At 38.6% G+C, this 15749-nt stretch overlaps 2 protein-coding genes across 2 annotated transcripts; one reads left to right on the forward strand and one right to left on the reverse strand.

Moving 5' to 3' along the window:
- Positions 1-1641: 1641 nt before the first annotated feature.
- Positions 1642-8572, forward strand: LOC117559176 (probable polypeptide N-acetylgalactosaminyltransferase 8). The gene is made up of 11 exons (XM_034235867.1): positions 1642-1852; positions 2642-2885; positions 3557-3723; positions 4721-4904; positions 4987-5184; positions 6397-6511; positions 6681-6866; positions 6972-7109; positions 7821-7916; positions 7994-8161; positions 8246-8572. Exons 1-11 carry the CDS (start codon positions 1642-1644, stop codon positions 8420-8422), a joined length of 1884 nt encoding a protein of 627 aa, XP_034091758.1. The 3' UTR covers positions 8423-8572.
- Positions 8462-15287, reverse strand: ada2b (adenosine deaminase 2b). The gene is made up of 9 exons (XM_034235868.1): positions 14987-15287; positions 13901-14120; positions 13014-13224; positions 11923-12050; positions 11133-11223; positions 10891-10999; positions 10632-10789; positions 9662-9864; positions 8462-9024 (listed from the first exon to the last, which is right to left on the reverse strand). Exons 1-9 carry the CDS (start codon positions 15285-15287, stop codon positions 8937-8939), a joined length of 1509 nt encoding a protein of 502 aa, XP_034091759.1. The 3' UTR covers positions 8462-8936.
- Between the last annotated feature and the right edge of the window lie 462 nt (positions 15288-15749).

Consider the following 15749-nt stretch of genomic DNA (forward strand, 5'->3'; position numbering starts at 1 on the left):
ATATTTCTTCACATACTATACTTTTATCAACATGCTAAATTGACTTTTCTTCTTGATTTGATATTCAGCAGCGTTTTCTAGAGCCGAACACATTGAACCCATCTTTTGTAAAGATACATTGTTGAAGAGGTGCAAGGCTTAAAACTTGAGAGTTTGCCTATGTGTCTGCCCCAATTTAACCTCGCTCCTAGAGTCATTATTGTACTTGTTAGGGAATAATTCTCCTGGACTCCTAGATATCTAACCTTTTTGCCCTTTGACGTGTATGACCAACCCTGACGTCTGTTATCTCCCTTAAGGAAATGGGCTGCTTCAGCCATAATGTTGTTGTTCCCATTCTGTGACCGGGCAACCCTGGCCACAGATGGTTTATTGTTGTGGGTACACTGGGACACTTCCTTCTTGGTGTTTGTGGACTCCAAGGTGTGAAATCTTCAAGACCACAAGTGTCTCAAGTAACTCAGTGTTCCCAGCTGTTTAGGCTATCTTCTCAAATATGTTGATTACTCTCTGTGAAACCAGTTAAATGGGCTAACGAGAGAGAGGCGCTCCAGAATTGATGTGGCAACTCTCCCGTGAAGTCAGAACCTCTGACTCTGACTTGTGATGTGAATCCTCCGGCCGAACCTCCTAAATAAACCATCAGTGTTTGACATTAAAGCTCTTGCTCATCCCGTGTCTCCTTCATGAGTGACTCCCACTGCATTGCTACACAGAAGTTTCCCCCACAATACTCTTAATAAAAGAATGTGTTCTCAGATTTCAAATGTCCCCCATCATCCTCTCTTGTGAGGGTTTTATAGGATCATTTGAGTAAACAACCTGAGGGACTGATTTTTACCCCATATCATGTCCTCAGTGGGTGTCTATCTCCACATACAATACTTTCATGCAAGCAAGAAACGACATAGTGTCTGAAAGCACAAAGCAGGATCACACCCAACACCTCCCTCCTTTGCCTTTATACTTTAACCAAACACAATAACATCTGGTAATGGAAAGATCAACTAAGGCTTGCTCTACGTGTCTCTCAATGTAGTTTCCTCGGACTGGCTGCTTTAATATCAGATTGCACAAGGATGTAGTGTCCTGTTTGCTTTTCAACTGCTGATGTATGAATAAGATCATTATGGGTGGGGAACAAAGGGCTTAGTAAAACATGTAACACAAACAGTGTGCCTAACATGATAAAAACACAGATAATATAACTTTTTTCCAAAAAAAACTATCAGTCAAAAACACTTTGCAGCCCTGACCTCCTGATTTACTCGCTTGAAAACAGAAGGAAGGAGTTTTGCATGAGCAGAAATAAAATGTAAAAGATGTTATTAGTAATATTTAGTTCATTTTGTATCTGCAGCATCATCAGATACAAGGTGAACATCATAAGTCTCAGTCCTGATCCAGTAACCTGCAGAGTTCTGCTGGTTTTCTCTCCCCCCAGGTGACTACAGCTAATGATTCACACCTGGTGTAATGCAAGAGAGGCAGCAGAGCAGAATCAATTGAAAACCACACTTCACACAAATCTGTCTGAGAACACAGCTGTGGTTTGTCAATGCGTGTTGGCGTTGTATTTGGATAAGGAGGGTGAAAGTGAGAGCACCTGAAATTAAAAGCAGGGGATTATTTTCAGAAGACATGCACAGAAGCCCCAGGATGAGATCTGGCTGGATTAAAGGATTCCTTCTGGCCTTTGCCATAGCTGGGTCTCTTCTTTACCTCGGCTCCATAAAGAAGGAGGTTCATACCCACTCAGAGAGACTTAGTAGTGCCCATCACAACGACTCCATCAGGGGTCAGGGGATGCTCAACAGGATGGACAAGATGGAAACAGACATCAACAGACTGCGTGAGTCTCAATGGGCTGCTTCTTACCTTATCAAATCATTCAACTTGATTTCAATACTTAAGCATTTGAGCATTTGATTTGTTGTTTTCCAAGTCAAAAGATTAATCAGAATCAAGTTTATTGTCAGGTACGTTTACACATCAAGACATTTGCTTTGGTATCCGGTGGTGCGTACATTAACAATCTAAAAACATTAGTTGCAAAGTAGGTGAAAAAAAGAAATATATAAGGATAACAAGTATTTTTAAGAAACAATTTAGCATGGAAAAGTATTTACACCAAATGTATTATTTAACTATACAAATAATATGTCTAGATTGAATCTGGACCAAAATTGGATGAAAAGGAAAGTGTTTTTTAGATATTTAAATTGTCCAATTTATATAATAAACAATGTTTATTGGATAGGGCTGCAGCTAACACTGGTTTCCATGATCGATGAATCTGCTGATAATAATAATAATTGTTATTGAAAGAAAAATACACATTTCCAAAAGCCCAGGTGACATTTATTTGGTAAAGTAAAGCAGCAAGTGTCACATTTAAAACTGGATAATATTTTATATTTGTCCCTTGAAAATAGACTCAAATAATTAAATAATTATCAAAATATTCTGGCTGTTCTAAAAGGTGGATGGGCTGTACATGTCAAAACTCCCCCAGTGCAACAGACTAGTGTTTCTTATTGACATTAGGCGTATTCTGTTATGTTATAGGGAAGAAAACCTGTATTTAAAGTCAGTTGTATAAAGCAGAAGAAGGGTTAAACCTTATATTTTTTGTCAACAGTCAATGTGATGAATAAACTTGAAAAGAAGGAACTGGTGAACCAGAACAACGCAGATGTGAAGAAGGAGAGGAGCGTGGTGAGGAAGCTCTACCCGAACTCTCATCTGTTCACCAAGTGGGGGGACGATCTGTCGGAGGAGGAGCAGAAGGAGGCAGAGAGGTTGTTCCAGAGCTACGGATACAACGCCTTCCTCAGTGACCGGCTGCCCCTCAACAGAGAGATCCCTGACACCAGGCCAGCCAGGTGAGGATAACTTACTGTAAGAGATAATAAACTACTGATAGACCTGCCACACACCACTGGAGCCACATTGAGCTGCTTTATGGGGCTCCCTTATCAGAGAAACAAATGATGTTCCAGGAACAGGACAGGAACTCAGTTTATCTGTCTTTAATGGTGACCGAACAAACACACTTTGGACAGATAATAACACCCACTGATGAGATTATATGACAAATAATTAAATGTTACTACTTTCAATGTAGTAGAAAACAAACATTTACATTTTTGATTTCAGTTTAATGTCCAGATATCACATGAGCAATAGTTGATGAGGCTTTTTTGTGACTAGGATGTGACATTTGCTGGTTGTTAGTCTTAGTCTTTTGCAATATTAAGATAAATGTATTCGTTTTTTGGAGGTGCAGGTTGCACCAAACAAGTAACACAGATGTTAACTTAGGTCGCTCTTTAAAATTCACTATTTATTGACCTTTTGTAGACTCACTATACCTCTATTAATAAAGAAAATGATTAATGGATCAATCAATTATAAAGCTAATAGTTAATTGTAGCTCTTACTGAGATACATCTTGGATACAAACTTGTCAATCAGCATTTTTGTATGTAAATATATATTTAAATATCTATTATTAGGGACAAAAAAAGCAACATTTGAATTTTTTCCCTCTCAGGTGTGCTGATAAAAAATACCCTAAGGATCTGCCTTCCATGAGTGTCATATTAATCTACCTGGATGAAGCACTTTCTATCATCAAAAGAGCCATTCGCAGCATCATAGACAAGACACCAGCTCACCTGCTGAAAGAAATCATACTTGTGGATGATTACAGCAGTAACGGTAGGTCCAAGGTAGTGGATGTTTAAAGTTTCAGTTCACCCGAATTACTCAAGATATTATCTCTCCTACCCCAAGCTGTATGCAAAGATGGATAAAAGCAATCATCATCAAGCTCGCACATCTTCAACAATGTATCTTCACACAAATTCTTTAAAAATGCATGTTGTATGTCGTAAAAAGTCATAGCATGTTATGTAAAAAAGAAGTCTAACTGTACTATGTCGAAAATATGCAAGTAACGACATATGACGTATGTTTAATATAAAATAAACGACAAAGTATAGTATGTTGAATATTCACAAAAAACGACAGTAAAGTCAGTCGAAAATATGCAAAAAAGCAATATTGTATAGTATGTCGAATATAAAAAAACAAACATAGAGTAAATCGAAAATATGCCAAAAAAACGACATAGTATGTGGAACATTTCAGAAAATAGCGACATAGTATAGAATGTCAAAAATATCAGAAGAAAACAACATGTGTGAAAATGTCATTAAAATAAAAAGTGTTTGAGGTTAAAAGTTGTGTCAGAGGTGTTTTGACTTGACTGGTGAGCCCCCCCCCCCCCGGCTTTGCGACCTGCTACTGTTGGTGGACTCGGTGAAGAGTCAAACCGACCCTTCTTTAAACACAGTCTCATCTACCATGCTTATTTGGGGTTGTTTTATGCTGCGTTATGCTCATTCATAAAAAACATGTGCATTTATGATCAATTTGTTCACAAGAACACAACATTGTTAAAAATAAGTGACTTGCAGAACAGCTGAAGCTCGCATCAATGTGTCCATCGTAAAGGGCGTATTATTTTTGTACACATACTGGAAGTTTACTTCTTTCAATGGCTTCTATATTGTGTGACCCTTTGACTGCACATCAATGCAGGATTGTAACATTTGATTGGACAAGTGATTAGGGATTTGTTGGATGATTGTTTGATTGATATGGCCCGTTGGAATGAATCTACCTCTCAGATTCCTCTCTTTTACATTTGCAGAAGATTTAATGGAGAAACTGGATGAATACATAAACTCTATCCACGAGGAGCGTCCAGCCCTGGTGAAGAGAGTCCGTCACTCCGAGCGGCTCGGCCTCACTCAGGCCAGACTCTCGGGGTGGAAGGTTGCTGTGGGGGAAGTGGTGGCCATCTTGGATGCTCACATAGAAGTCCATGTTGAATGGTAGGTCTAAGCCATAGGATTTGTCACACCTCAGTTTTCATCTCTCTGCGTAAAACTCTGTGTTTCTGAAAACTGTGTCTAGGGCAGAGCCCATGTTGGCTCGGATCAAAGAGGACCGCACCGTGATACTGACACCAGTGTTTGACAAAGTTAATTACGACGACCTGAAACTTATCCCCTACATACCAGCTGCGGATGCCTTTGACTGGGCTCTGTGGTGCATGTACGAGTCCTTCAGACCCGAGTGGTATGCTTTAAAGGACGACTCACTGCCTGGAAAGTAAGTTCAGGAGCAGCTGCCAGGGAAATCACACACACAAAAACATTCTTCCACACTTAAAGGTCACCTATTATGCAAAATGTATTTTTTCATGTCTTTCATACATAAATATGTGTCCCCTCTGCATTAAGAGATTCGGAAAGTTTCAGGTAAAAATATTCTCTCTCTTTTTGTCCTGATCAATCTATATAAAAACCTGTCTGAAAAGCTGATCAGATTTTGGCCACTGGTTTTTTGGCTTGTGTAACCATTAGCCAATAACCAACCAAGGTAACACCCGCCCACCTTATAACCTGAATCTCCTCCTAGAGCACCGTTGTTCCTTATCAAACCAAACCCTTTGCAGAGGGGGGTGGCAGTTCATTTTCATTTAAACATACAGACAGAGAATCAGCACTTTTAGAACAGGGCTGAAACAGAGGGGATTATGGGATGCAACAATGCATGCCATAAACATGTTTTGTATATATCTGAGACTTATAATATATTGTTGAAAAATAGTATAATATGTGACCTTTTTAAGTAAAGTCTGACAATTTGGGAAAATGTATTTGTCAAGTAGAGCTTGCTACCAGACAAGGTTTTTATGGCACATAACCCCAGAACAACTTTTTTACCCTTTTTTACTTGTTTCAAAATGTACTAAGAACACAGCCAAAACATGAGTGAGTTTTAGAGGTGAACATTTATACGTAAGGCTTTATTGGACTATAAGAATTAAAAGGTTAATTTGTTATCATTGAGAGTCACAGGTTGTCATAGGAGGATTAAGTGCAGTCTTACTACTACAACGCCAGGTCAATGTTTGTACTGTCAACAGACTGTTCACGCCCTGCAGATTTGTTTTTGTTCCAGCTAGTTGTTTTTCCATTCAGTAGAACGTCAAAATGGGAGAACCATTAGAACAACATACACATATTTATCTGTATGCTAACGATGTTGACACTGTCGATATTTCCTTTACCAGTGTCAATGTTATAAGTATCACTTCAAAAATATTGGCCTTGGCTGCAGAGGATATAATAATTCTCAAAATGTCAGTCAAGGAAAAGAAAACTGCACGTGGCTTAAAATAAATATCATATCATTTGTTTGAAGGAAGTGACTCATGAACCACTTTACTTACTCTGATATCTGAAATGCATTGACCATGGATGAAGTATAGCTGGTGTTTAATTTCAAAATCTTAACGAGACAAATTGTGACGTGTAGGAGCCCGGCCATCATGGGGATTCTTGTAGCTGATAGCAAGTTCTTTGGAGAGATCGGAAGCCTTGATGGTGGAATGAAAATATACGGCGGTGAAAATGTGGAACTCGGCATCCGGGTGAGATTTTCAGGGAAATTTAAATTGACACTATTTTTAAGATGCTACTCCATTGCAATGTTAATATCGGCAAGGAATCAGCTAATATAATACAGTACATGTGTTTTAATGTGTCTAGAATGACCCATTAATGCACTTTTTAAATATTTGACCTTTCGTGTCTTGGCAGGTGTGGCTGTGTGGAGGAAGCATAGAGGTTATTCCTTGCTCTAAAGTTGCCCACATTGAACGAGCCAGCAAGCCTTACCTCCCTGATTTGAGTGGAATGATGAGGCGTAATGCTCTGAGGGTGGCCGAGGTGTGGATGGATGACTATAAGAACAATGTCAACATTGCCTGGAACCTTCCCTTCGAAGTAAGGGGATGACACCTGAATAAAAACGATATATTTTTAAAACTACATCTTATATCCTTAAACTGTAGTTCCTATACTTTTTTGTGACCTTTTGTTTCCTCACAGAATCATGGGATAGACATTGGGGATGTGTCGGAGAGGAAAAAGCTGAGAGAGAGGCTGAACTGCAAGCCCTTCCAGTGGTATCTGGATAATGTTTACCCCATGCTAGACCCTTTGAAGGACCTGCTAGCTTATGGAGCGGTGAGTAGGAAACAATATCAGATGGCATGCTTTAGAAGGCTTTGTTAAGGATTAAATGAATATATTTTAGACATTTTTTCACAACTAAATTGTCTCCACGTCTATCAGAAAGTAGCAAGTCTGTATTTGATTTAACATTGTCATGCTAAGTGGTGGTTTCAAATATGTGTAGTTTTTACCCAATGTCAGCAGGGGCAAACATCTACATGTACTGTATGGGTTGAGACTAAGATTGATTTAGATTTTTTTTTTTTTACAATTTGGAATACATTTGAGAGGCCTAAAGAGGGAAACTATTCAATACCTCACAAAAGGACTGATTAGAGAAACCAAAATAATTGTTTATGTGTTGTGTTTGTGTGTTAAATTCCGTGAACCATCTTTGTAATCCACCTATTTAAATGTTAGAACTGTGCTAGACTCTGTCTGTATCTACAGATTTACTCTCTGGAAGATAATGATTTTTTTTGTAGGAATCATAGTAAAACAACCTGAAATTGTCTAAAATGAAAAGATAAGCCTGGTGGAATTCTATATTCTTCTTCAAATCCCATTAGAAAAAATAAAACCACATATCAGGACATACCCCTGCTTTGGTATTTGGTATTCATAAAGAAAAAAAATATGAGGCTGGAGCCTGATTTTTTTTTTTTTTTTTTTTTTCTTTTTTTTCTTTAACGTCATACTAACTATCTCTGCTTCTGTTTGCAGCTTGTTAATGATCTGATGCCTAAATTCTGCATTGACCAAGGCCCAATGCCTGGGAACACTCCCATTGTATATGGTTGTCACTACCAGTTCAGCCAGGTATGTTCAAAGTCCACTGTATGCACACAGACACTAATTCAGTTTTGGTTTTGGATTATAATAGCTTTTTGTTGTAGCACTGTTATTATCGCACCAATGGACAACTGTACATCGGTGGAATAAAATCTCACAAGTACAACAGCAACCGCTGTCTGTCGGACCCCGGCTCCGGAGTCCATCCAGGACTGTATGAGTGCAAAATGGCCGAGCAGAAGAAATTCCACATACTGTGGGATTTTAAACAGGTACTTTTTAATACAATTTGAATACACATATGCACAAAAGAGGTCAGTCTTTTTGGAGGAAAATAAATATGTTTTTTTTCCCAGGATGGAGCTATCCAGAACAGAGAAACAAAGAGGTGCCTAGAAATAATGATGGCTGGATACAGCAATTATAAACTGGTTGTTCAGCAGTGCACCAGTCAGAGATGGAAAATACAACATCTCATCAAAGGCCAGCTTGGTGGGCAGGGTTCAGAAGACAGGATGATAAAGGAGCCATGACAATCTGCAGCTCAGTGAAACACACGTTTGCTTTTGGGGCAAGTTTACATTTTTGCTTTGGACGACTTGGATCTACGAGAGGCAAACTCTGTGACAAAATGTATTTAAATGATTGTTTTCGAAAAATATAATATTGTGACAAAAAATGAACTACTAAATGAATGGTCATTTATTTCATTAGTTTTGAAAAAAATGTTTTCGCTGTGAACATTTGCTATTACCTTTTCTTTGTGCGGAAAACCCTATTTATGAGAGGAAAAGATTGGCAGTAAACGGCTTTTAATATTCCCCACAGTACGTCTGAATGGCTAGTTCACTCAAATTCCTTTTGTTTAAAAAAAAAAATGCATACCTTAATACATCGGACAGGAACATCCTGAGGGTATGTTTTCAGCCAATCAATAACACAAACAGTAGTTCCAATTGTTTGAATACAGGCCTAAAGATGTTTGCTGTAGCTAATCGCTTTGACAACAATAATTCAAGTTGATCAGGATCCGTTGTGTGTTTTTTGTCATGTGTGTTTAAAGATGAAGGCGTCCCATTTTCTCTGCCACATGACGACACCTGTGTCCTTTAGATGGGCTGGCAGGGAGCTGTACCTGCAGGCAGAAGACATTTCAACACTTTAACATCATTAGGTTGATTGTAGGCTAAACATATCAATGTTTCTCAACCATAAAGTAGAAATCACGTCCTATAGCAGGGCTTTTTTCACTGAGGGCCACATACAGAACAACATATTAAGGGCTGGGTAAGTGAGGTATATTGCCACATAAGTTATAAGATAGCAAAATCAATCAAATGCAGGTAAATTGTGCTTGATACTTGAATGTGCTTTAGGCTACATCACAACTTTCCATTGGGTTTCATTTATTTTTTACAAAAAGTGTACAACAGAAGCCTCAGATTGCTTATAGGAAGGGTACTGTATGTTTCACACTTGTTATGTAAATACGTTTTATCAATAAGATATGTTTGAATATTTTTTCAACTTTAATTGACTGAATTTATTTGAAAATTGTGTAATATTTATATATATTTCAGAAGTACAATATAAGACAATCACAAGTTTCATGTATAGGCCCATTTCAAAATGGATCATGGATCGCAGTTGGCCCCCAGGCCATAGTTTGGACCCCCCTGTCTTACAGCCTTTGTTTTTCCCACTGAAGGGATACCATTTATGCAATACAGTAAAAATGGGGCCTGAGAGAGATCAAATCAACGGATTCTCACCTGATGGAGTTCAGAGCCAGCTCTTTCAGAGTACCCAAGTTTGCTTTTAACCCTCCGATGCCAACAAAGGCTTCATAGAAGTCGTAGGAGAGGCCCGTGGTGCCGAACAGAGATGGGTCATCGGAGCTGATCACCATCGGGTGGCCCTCCGACATCAGCACAGCGGCAGGGTGGTTCCTCAGGTCCGATACCAGTTTCAGCACCTCAAGGGCAGAACACATTCAGGTTAATAACATATGGAAACAGGTGCTGGTGACTTCACTACACGTGCACACTTATTGGTGCGTTCCAGAGAAGTCTGCGAGAGTCCAAACGTTTTGTGGACTTCCAGAGAGTTCGCTTGGATTGGAGCCCAAAAATGTACCCAGAATCCAAAATAGAAATTGTTGTAATCATAAGTATTACTGTAACTTCATTCTCTGTTTTTTCCCCACGGTTTGAATTCACATCTAGCCTCTAATTTCCACTTCCTTAGAACAGACAAAAGGCTGTCTCTACAACCATTGGTTTGTGATGAACATGTATGCAAGTTTCAACCATCTGGTGAACACTTCCTGTAATGTAAATTCGCTTGCTGAGGACCTTCCCCTTCCCTCCTTCTGTAATGTATAAAGTGTTTGTATTTTCTGTTGTATGTGGTCAGATCTTGTACGAACTTTTTGGTGCAAGACTCTGGCCTTTCAGCTGAAATAGGTTAACTCTGTTAAATGCTTTTTGACTTTATTAAATAATAAAACTTCGCTTTAAACTTCTATTATTTGTTAATTTCTTGCCAAACAGGTTGTTTCTGTTTTTGTGTGGAATTTCCTCCACACAAATTATCTTTAGCATAGTGCTATTTATCAATTTTGATTATGATTGAGTGTTAGAGATAGTGGCCGCAGAGGTGTCTGCCGTCTCTCCAAAAAACAGACTCAAATTTTTCTCCATGGTTTCTCCATCATGCCAATGAAATGGGTTACCATCTCACCTGGTTTGAGATGGGGCACAGCTCCACAGCTACGTTTCTTTTCCTAGAAAGCTCTTTGGCCAGAGGATGGTGTGCCAAAGCAAAGCCATGCCCGATGCGTGTGGTGTTGAACAGAAGGGCGTCCATTAGGTTTTGATCTACGTCAGTGCCTTCCTCATCTAAAAACAAACAATCATATTTCGACAGATTCATAAAGCTGGGAAATATTTCAGTTTTTGTTAATAAAAATGATGTATTTAGTGCTTTTGAATCTAACCACCTGTTTCGCCCGCGTGAAAGAAGTACGGCAGTGTGACACCCATCTCAGCTGGCAGAGAAAGAGCGTCCCTGAAGTACCACAGAGTCCTCCCACTGTCCTCCCTGCCAACCTGAACACATACTGGAAACTCAGGGAAAGGCTAATTATGTCACCACAACAAACAAGATAAAGTGGTCCCTTAAAAAGCGCTGAATGTTCAGTTAAATATGAGGTTTAATAAGACGGATCTCTTCTTACTGTACCATGTCAAATCCTGCAACAACATCTGGGAAGTCCTTCTGCAGCTGAATGGCTTCTTTCACAGCTGCTTTCACCTCAGATACACTCAGAGCCCTGGAGGAAGCAACAACGAAAATACACAGAAATCATTCAGTATTTGACTAGAAAACAATGAGACTACTGTGCAATTTTACTTTAATATGATAAGAGAGCCATCTCATTAATCTTCTGAGGATTTTCTTTGTATCCAATGTTAGCTCTGGTGCTTCTTTTTTGTATTTAGAGCCGTTTATGTACTGCACACAAGTAGGGAGACAACATACTAACAGCTGGTGCATCTGTTATATAGCAATGTCGCCACAAAAATCCTTTCAACATCCAGAAATATGGTACCGACAGAATAACACTTAATGAGAAACATTATAAAACTGTTTTTGGATGATAAGTATTAAATTGGTGAAGTGACCTTTTAATAAAACGAAATGTCTGTTTCCAGAGAACAGCAAATGCAATCATTGAGAGATAATAAATGTAATAATAGCTTGAGAAGGATTTGTCCAACATGGTTATAGTTCCCAGTTTGTTAATTGAAAAAGTAACCATCTTATTAACTACTTAAAATCTGTGTCTAACGTCAACATTCTTATTCTAATTTCTACATCAACTACAGTACATTTAAAAGGAAAATATTGTACTACTATCATATAAAGTATTTTGGACATTGTTCGCATCTCTCAAATTAAGCAAATAAGGAGTAATTGTGTATTACAATTAAAAAGTTGAAGTATTTAGAGATGACTTAAATATCCGTACCTGTGCACAGAAATGATGATACGAGCCCCGAGAAAGTCCGGATGATCCTCTTTAAATGTCCTTGTAACCTCTTGAAATGTTTTCAGAGCCCACACCTTATCATGAATGCTTCCATCAAGCTCATACGTCTGAAACACACAAATGAAATGTCCAGATGTACACTGAACAAAAATATAAACGCAACACTTTTGTTTTTGCTCCCATTTTTCATGAGATGAACTCAAAGATCTAAAACATTTTCTATATACACAAAATAACCATTTCTCTCAAATATTGTTCACAAATCTGAAAAAATCTGTGATAGTGAGCACTTCTCCTTTGCCGAGATAATCCATCCCACCTCACAGGTGTGGCATATCAAGATGCTGATTAGACAGCATGATTATTGCACAGGTGTGCCTTAGGCTGGCCACAATAAAAGGCCACTAGTAGACAGTAGTGACGGCCATCTTGGTGACGTGTGTTGTTGTGGGAGACCAGAGATGTAGTTCATTGAGCGTTTCATACAAACAAATGTGTTACTTCACAGACACATTTCCTTTTTTTTGACTTGCAAAATTATCTTTTAAATTGACAAACATCATATGTGTAATTCGTGGCACAATTCAAACGGGATCGAAAGATAATCTTTCTCTCTCCATTGACTTCAATACATAATTATTTCGAAATAAGGTCCCATGGAGGTCCACCGGAAGGGGAGGGACTTTGCCACTCTATTGGCTAGCTCTTCAATGCATTGGACTTGATAGGCTAAGGGGCGGGACATCTCTAAGCAGTTGACCAATCACAACAGAGCCAGCCTGCTGACCAATCAGAGCAGACAGGGCTCTGGTTTCAGACAGAGGGTGAAAAGAGGTGCTGCAGCACAGGCAGTACGAGGAAAATAAAGAGCTTTTTGAACATTAAAGCATGGAGACATGTCACAAGAGGCACAAAATACTAATATGAATCTGAAAATGAGCATAAAAGGGCCACTTTAAAATCGAAATGGGTGAGGTAAAAAAGTAATTGATGTCAATGCTCTTACTGCTACCAATACCGCTAATATGGCTCTGGAGCTAGGGATCAGGTGTAAATAAAGCAACACACACCCGGGAGAGGCCGCTCCTCAGCTCCAGATACATGATGTTGTCTTGCAGCAGCTCTTCCAGGCCTCTATAGAAGTAATCCGTCAGCACGGGCGCGTGGCTGATGAGCCCCGCAGCAGCGATGAAGGCTTTCTCAAACTTCTCCCACACAACCTCTTGGCTCGGATACTCCCCGTCCGGGTCCTCAGTGAACAGTGTGAGGTGCTGCATTAAACTGAAACACACCCCAAACAGATCATCTGGGTTACTTTCTCCCAATATAGTTATTTCAAAGGCTTTTTTATCAATTCCATTTAAATGTGTTGCTTTTTCTGAACATTCCTGTGTCACAATAAATAACGCAAAAAACAACAACATACAAGTGACAATAAAAGATTAAAAACATTTTGAAATAGAAACTCAATGAGATGGACAGGAAAAAACACCAATAATAGAGAGAAGAAAATATAAACAAAAGAAAGAAAATAGATAAATTTAAATAAAACTAAATTAAATAAGATGAAATAAAACTAAAATAAAAATACATTAAATAAGATAAAATAAAAATATAAAGAAATACATTAAATAAGATGAAATAAACACATGTTAAATAAGATTAAATATAAATACAATAATAATACATTAAATAAGATAAAATAAAAATATAATAAAAAACATTAAATAAGATGAAATAAAAATACAATATAAATATATTAAATACAATTAAATAAAAATATGTTAAATAAGATTAAATACAAATACAATAATAATACATTGAATAAGGTTAAATAAAAATAGAATACAAATATATTAAATAAGATTAAATAAAAATACATTAAATAAGATCAAAATCAACTCGAATTGAATACATTGACCTGAAATGTGTAAGGTAAGCTCATGTATTACTCAACCTGTTATCAAAGCCTTCTGTGTTTCCTATCCTGGCTCTCAAGGTCTCCAGCAGCTGCCAGTAGAAGCAGTCCCACCGTGGGAAGGGCTGGCGGTCGGAGAACAAGAAGCGCACCGAGTTGTCCCAGGTGAAGCAGATGTAGCAGTGCGGCCTGTAGGTGATGTTTTTCACCAGCCATTCAACACCAACCAGAGAGGAGGTGTGGATGTGTAGTGCTGCACCTGGCACAGAAACACCAAGAAGGTACCTCAAACTCACACTGAGGGGCTGAGCTACGACAGTAACATACAATGAAGATCTTGGCTTCTACTTGGTGCTGTTTATTTGCATCTTTTAAGTCATTTTGCGTGTTTTGACTAATGTTGTAATTGGTTTTGGCATTTTATTTTTTGTCTTTTTGCAGTCATTTTATGAGCAGGCTTGATGTATTTAATTCCAAAAAGAAAGCAATACTCTGTGTGTGAGACATTATGCACTAATGATATTACAGTCCTTTTACCTCAGACTAACGGTCGTGTGGTTTAGACTAGTCATTTTTGGTATCATTTTGTAATTTTCTTTTGCATTATGTTGCAGTTGTATACATGTAGTTCTCTTGTGTAGTTTTTGTGTCTTTTTACATCTCATTGTTGAATTTTTCTTCTGTCTCCTCATCAACGTTTTGTATATTTGTAGTCATGTCTGTGTCTTTGAAGTACATTTGTGTAAATTGGTAGTAAACATGTATTCCGAGATGTTATTTTGTGCCTCACATTTTGCGTGTTAAGAATAACTATGAGGTGCGTGCTCCTATTGGTTGATAAATAATATGTAGTTCCTGTAAGATATGAAGAGAGACTCATGTCCAAAACTTCCTGCCACAACACATATAAGAAAATTGTGAAAATTAAACAAAATATTACAGGAAATCGTCAAAAAGAAGTAGGTTTTAACTACTTAAAACCGTGATTTTTTTCTCAAACTGATTTAAGCTGTATCTATTAAACTCTATTCGAGTTATGGTACGTTAATGACATGTTACTGTAGCCTCTGTATGCTGTGCAGCTTTAACATGAAACAGTAAAGAAAACACAAATTGTGAGATTACCTTTGGGCATGTCCTGCAGTAGTTTGAAGATCGGACTCTTCTGGATGAGAGGCTTTGCTTTGAAGAAGTGGACAGCGGGGGGGAACAGTGCTGCAGACATCTCCTGCTCCTTTAACTGATGGAGGTGGAGGTCCAGCATCTGCTCGGCCTCCGTCAGCGCCACCCGGCCCCCCGTCTGCCGGGACGCCTCCTGACGCATCAGCAGGTCCCTCTGAGCGGGGTCCGGAAACCCCTCACTCAGCCTCACAAACCACAGCAGCGAAACATAAGTGACCACAGCCTGGAAGATGGACATCACCATGTCCTCGGGGGCCACAGGAGGGAGCAAGAATATGAGCACACCCCCGCAACAAGAGCAGGCTGATGCTGTAAAGAAAGAAATACTGTGAGACTTATACTAATGACATTAAATACCTTTTACGTGGGACGAGAGGTTGTGTGTTTTCCTTTTTGCCACATAGTGGGTTAATCAAATCTAACAAAGTTGTTTGGTCATCAAAGTGATAACATGCTGCTCAGCCTGCATTACGGACCTGAAAGAGCCTATTCTACATTAAGCACATGGCAAAAATAAAAGGATGGAACTAAAACTTTAAAAGTAAATCTATCTAGTCTAAAATATTAAATACTTGCAAGTAGGAGGGAGCTTCTGGGGTCCTGCGTCTCAGAAAAAGACTCCTCTATGAGTGGAGCATGTCAGCAGAATACTCTGAGCCACAGGATAATTGGGGGCATTTCTGTCTGACAAATACCATGTGATAAA

The sequence above is a fragment of the Gymnodraco acuticeps genome, unplaced genomic scaffold (assembly GCF_902827175.1).
Source record: "Gymnodraco acuticeps unplaced genomic scaffold, fGymAcu1.1, whole genome shotgun sequence".
Taxonomy (NCBI): domain Eukaryota; kingdom Metazoa; phylum Chordata; class Actinopteri; order Perciformes; family Bathydraconidae; genus Gymnodraco; species Gymnodraco acuticeps.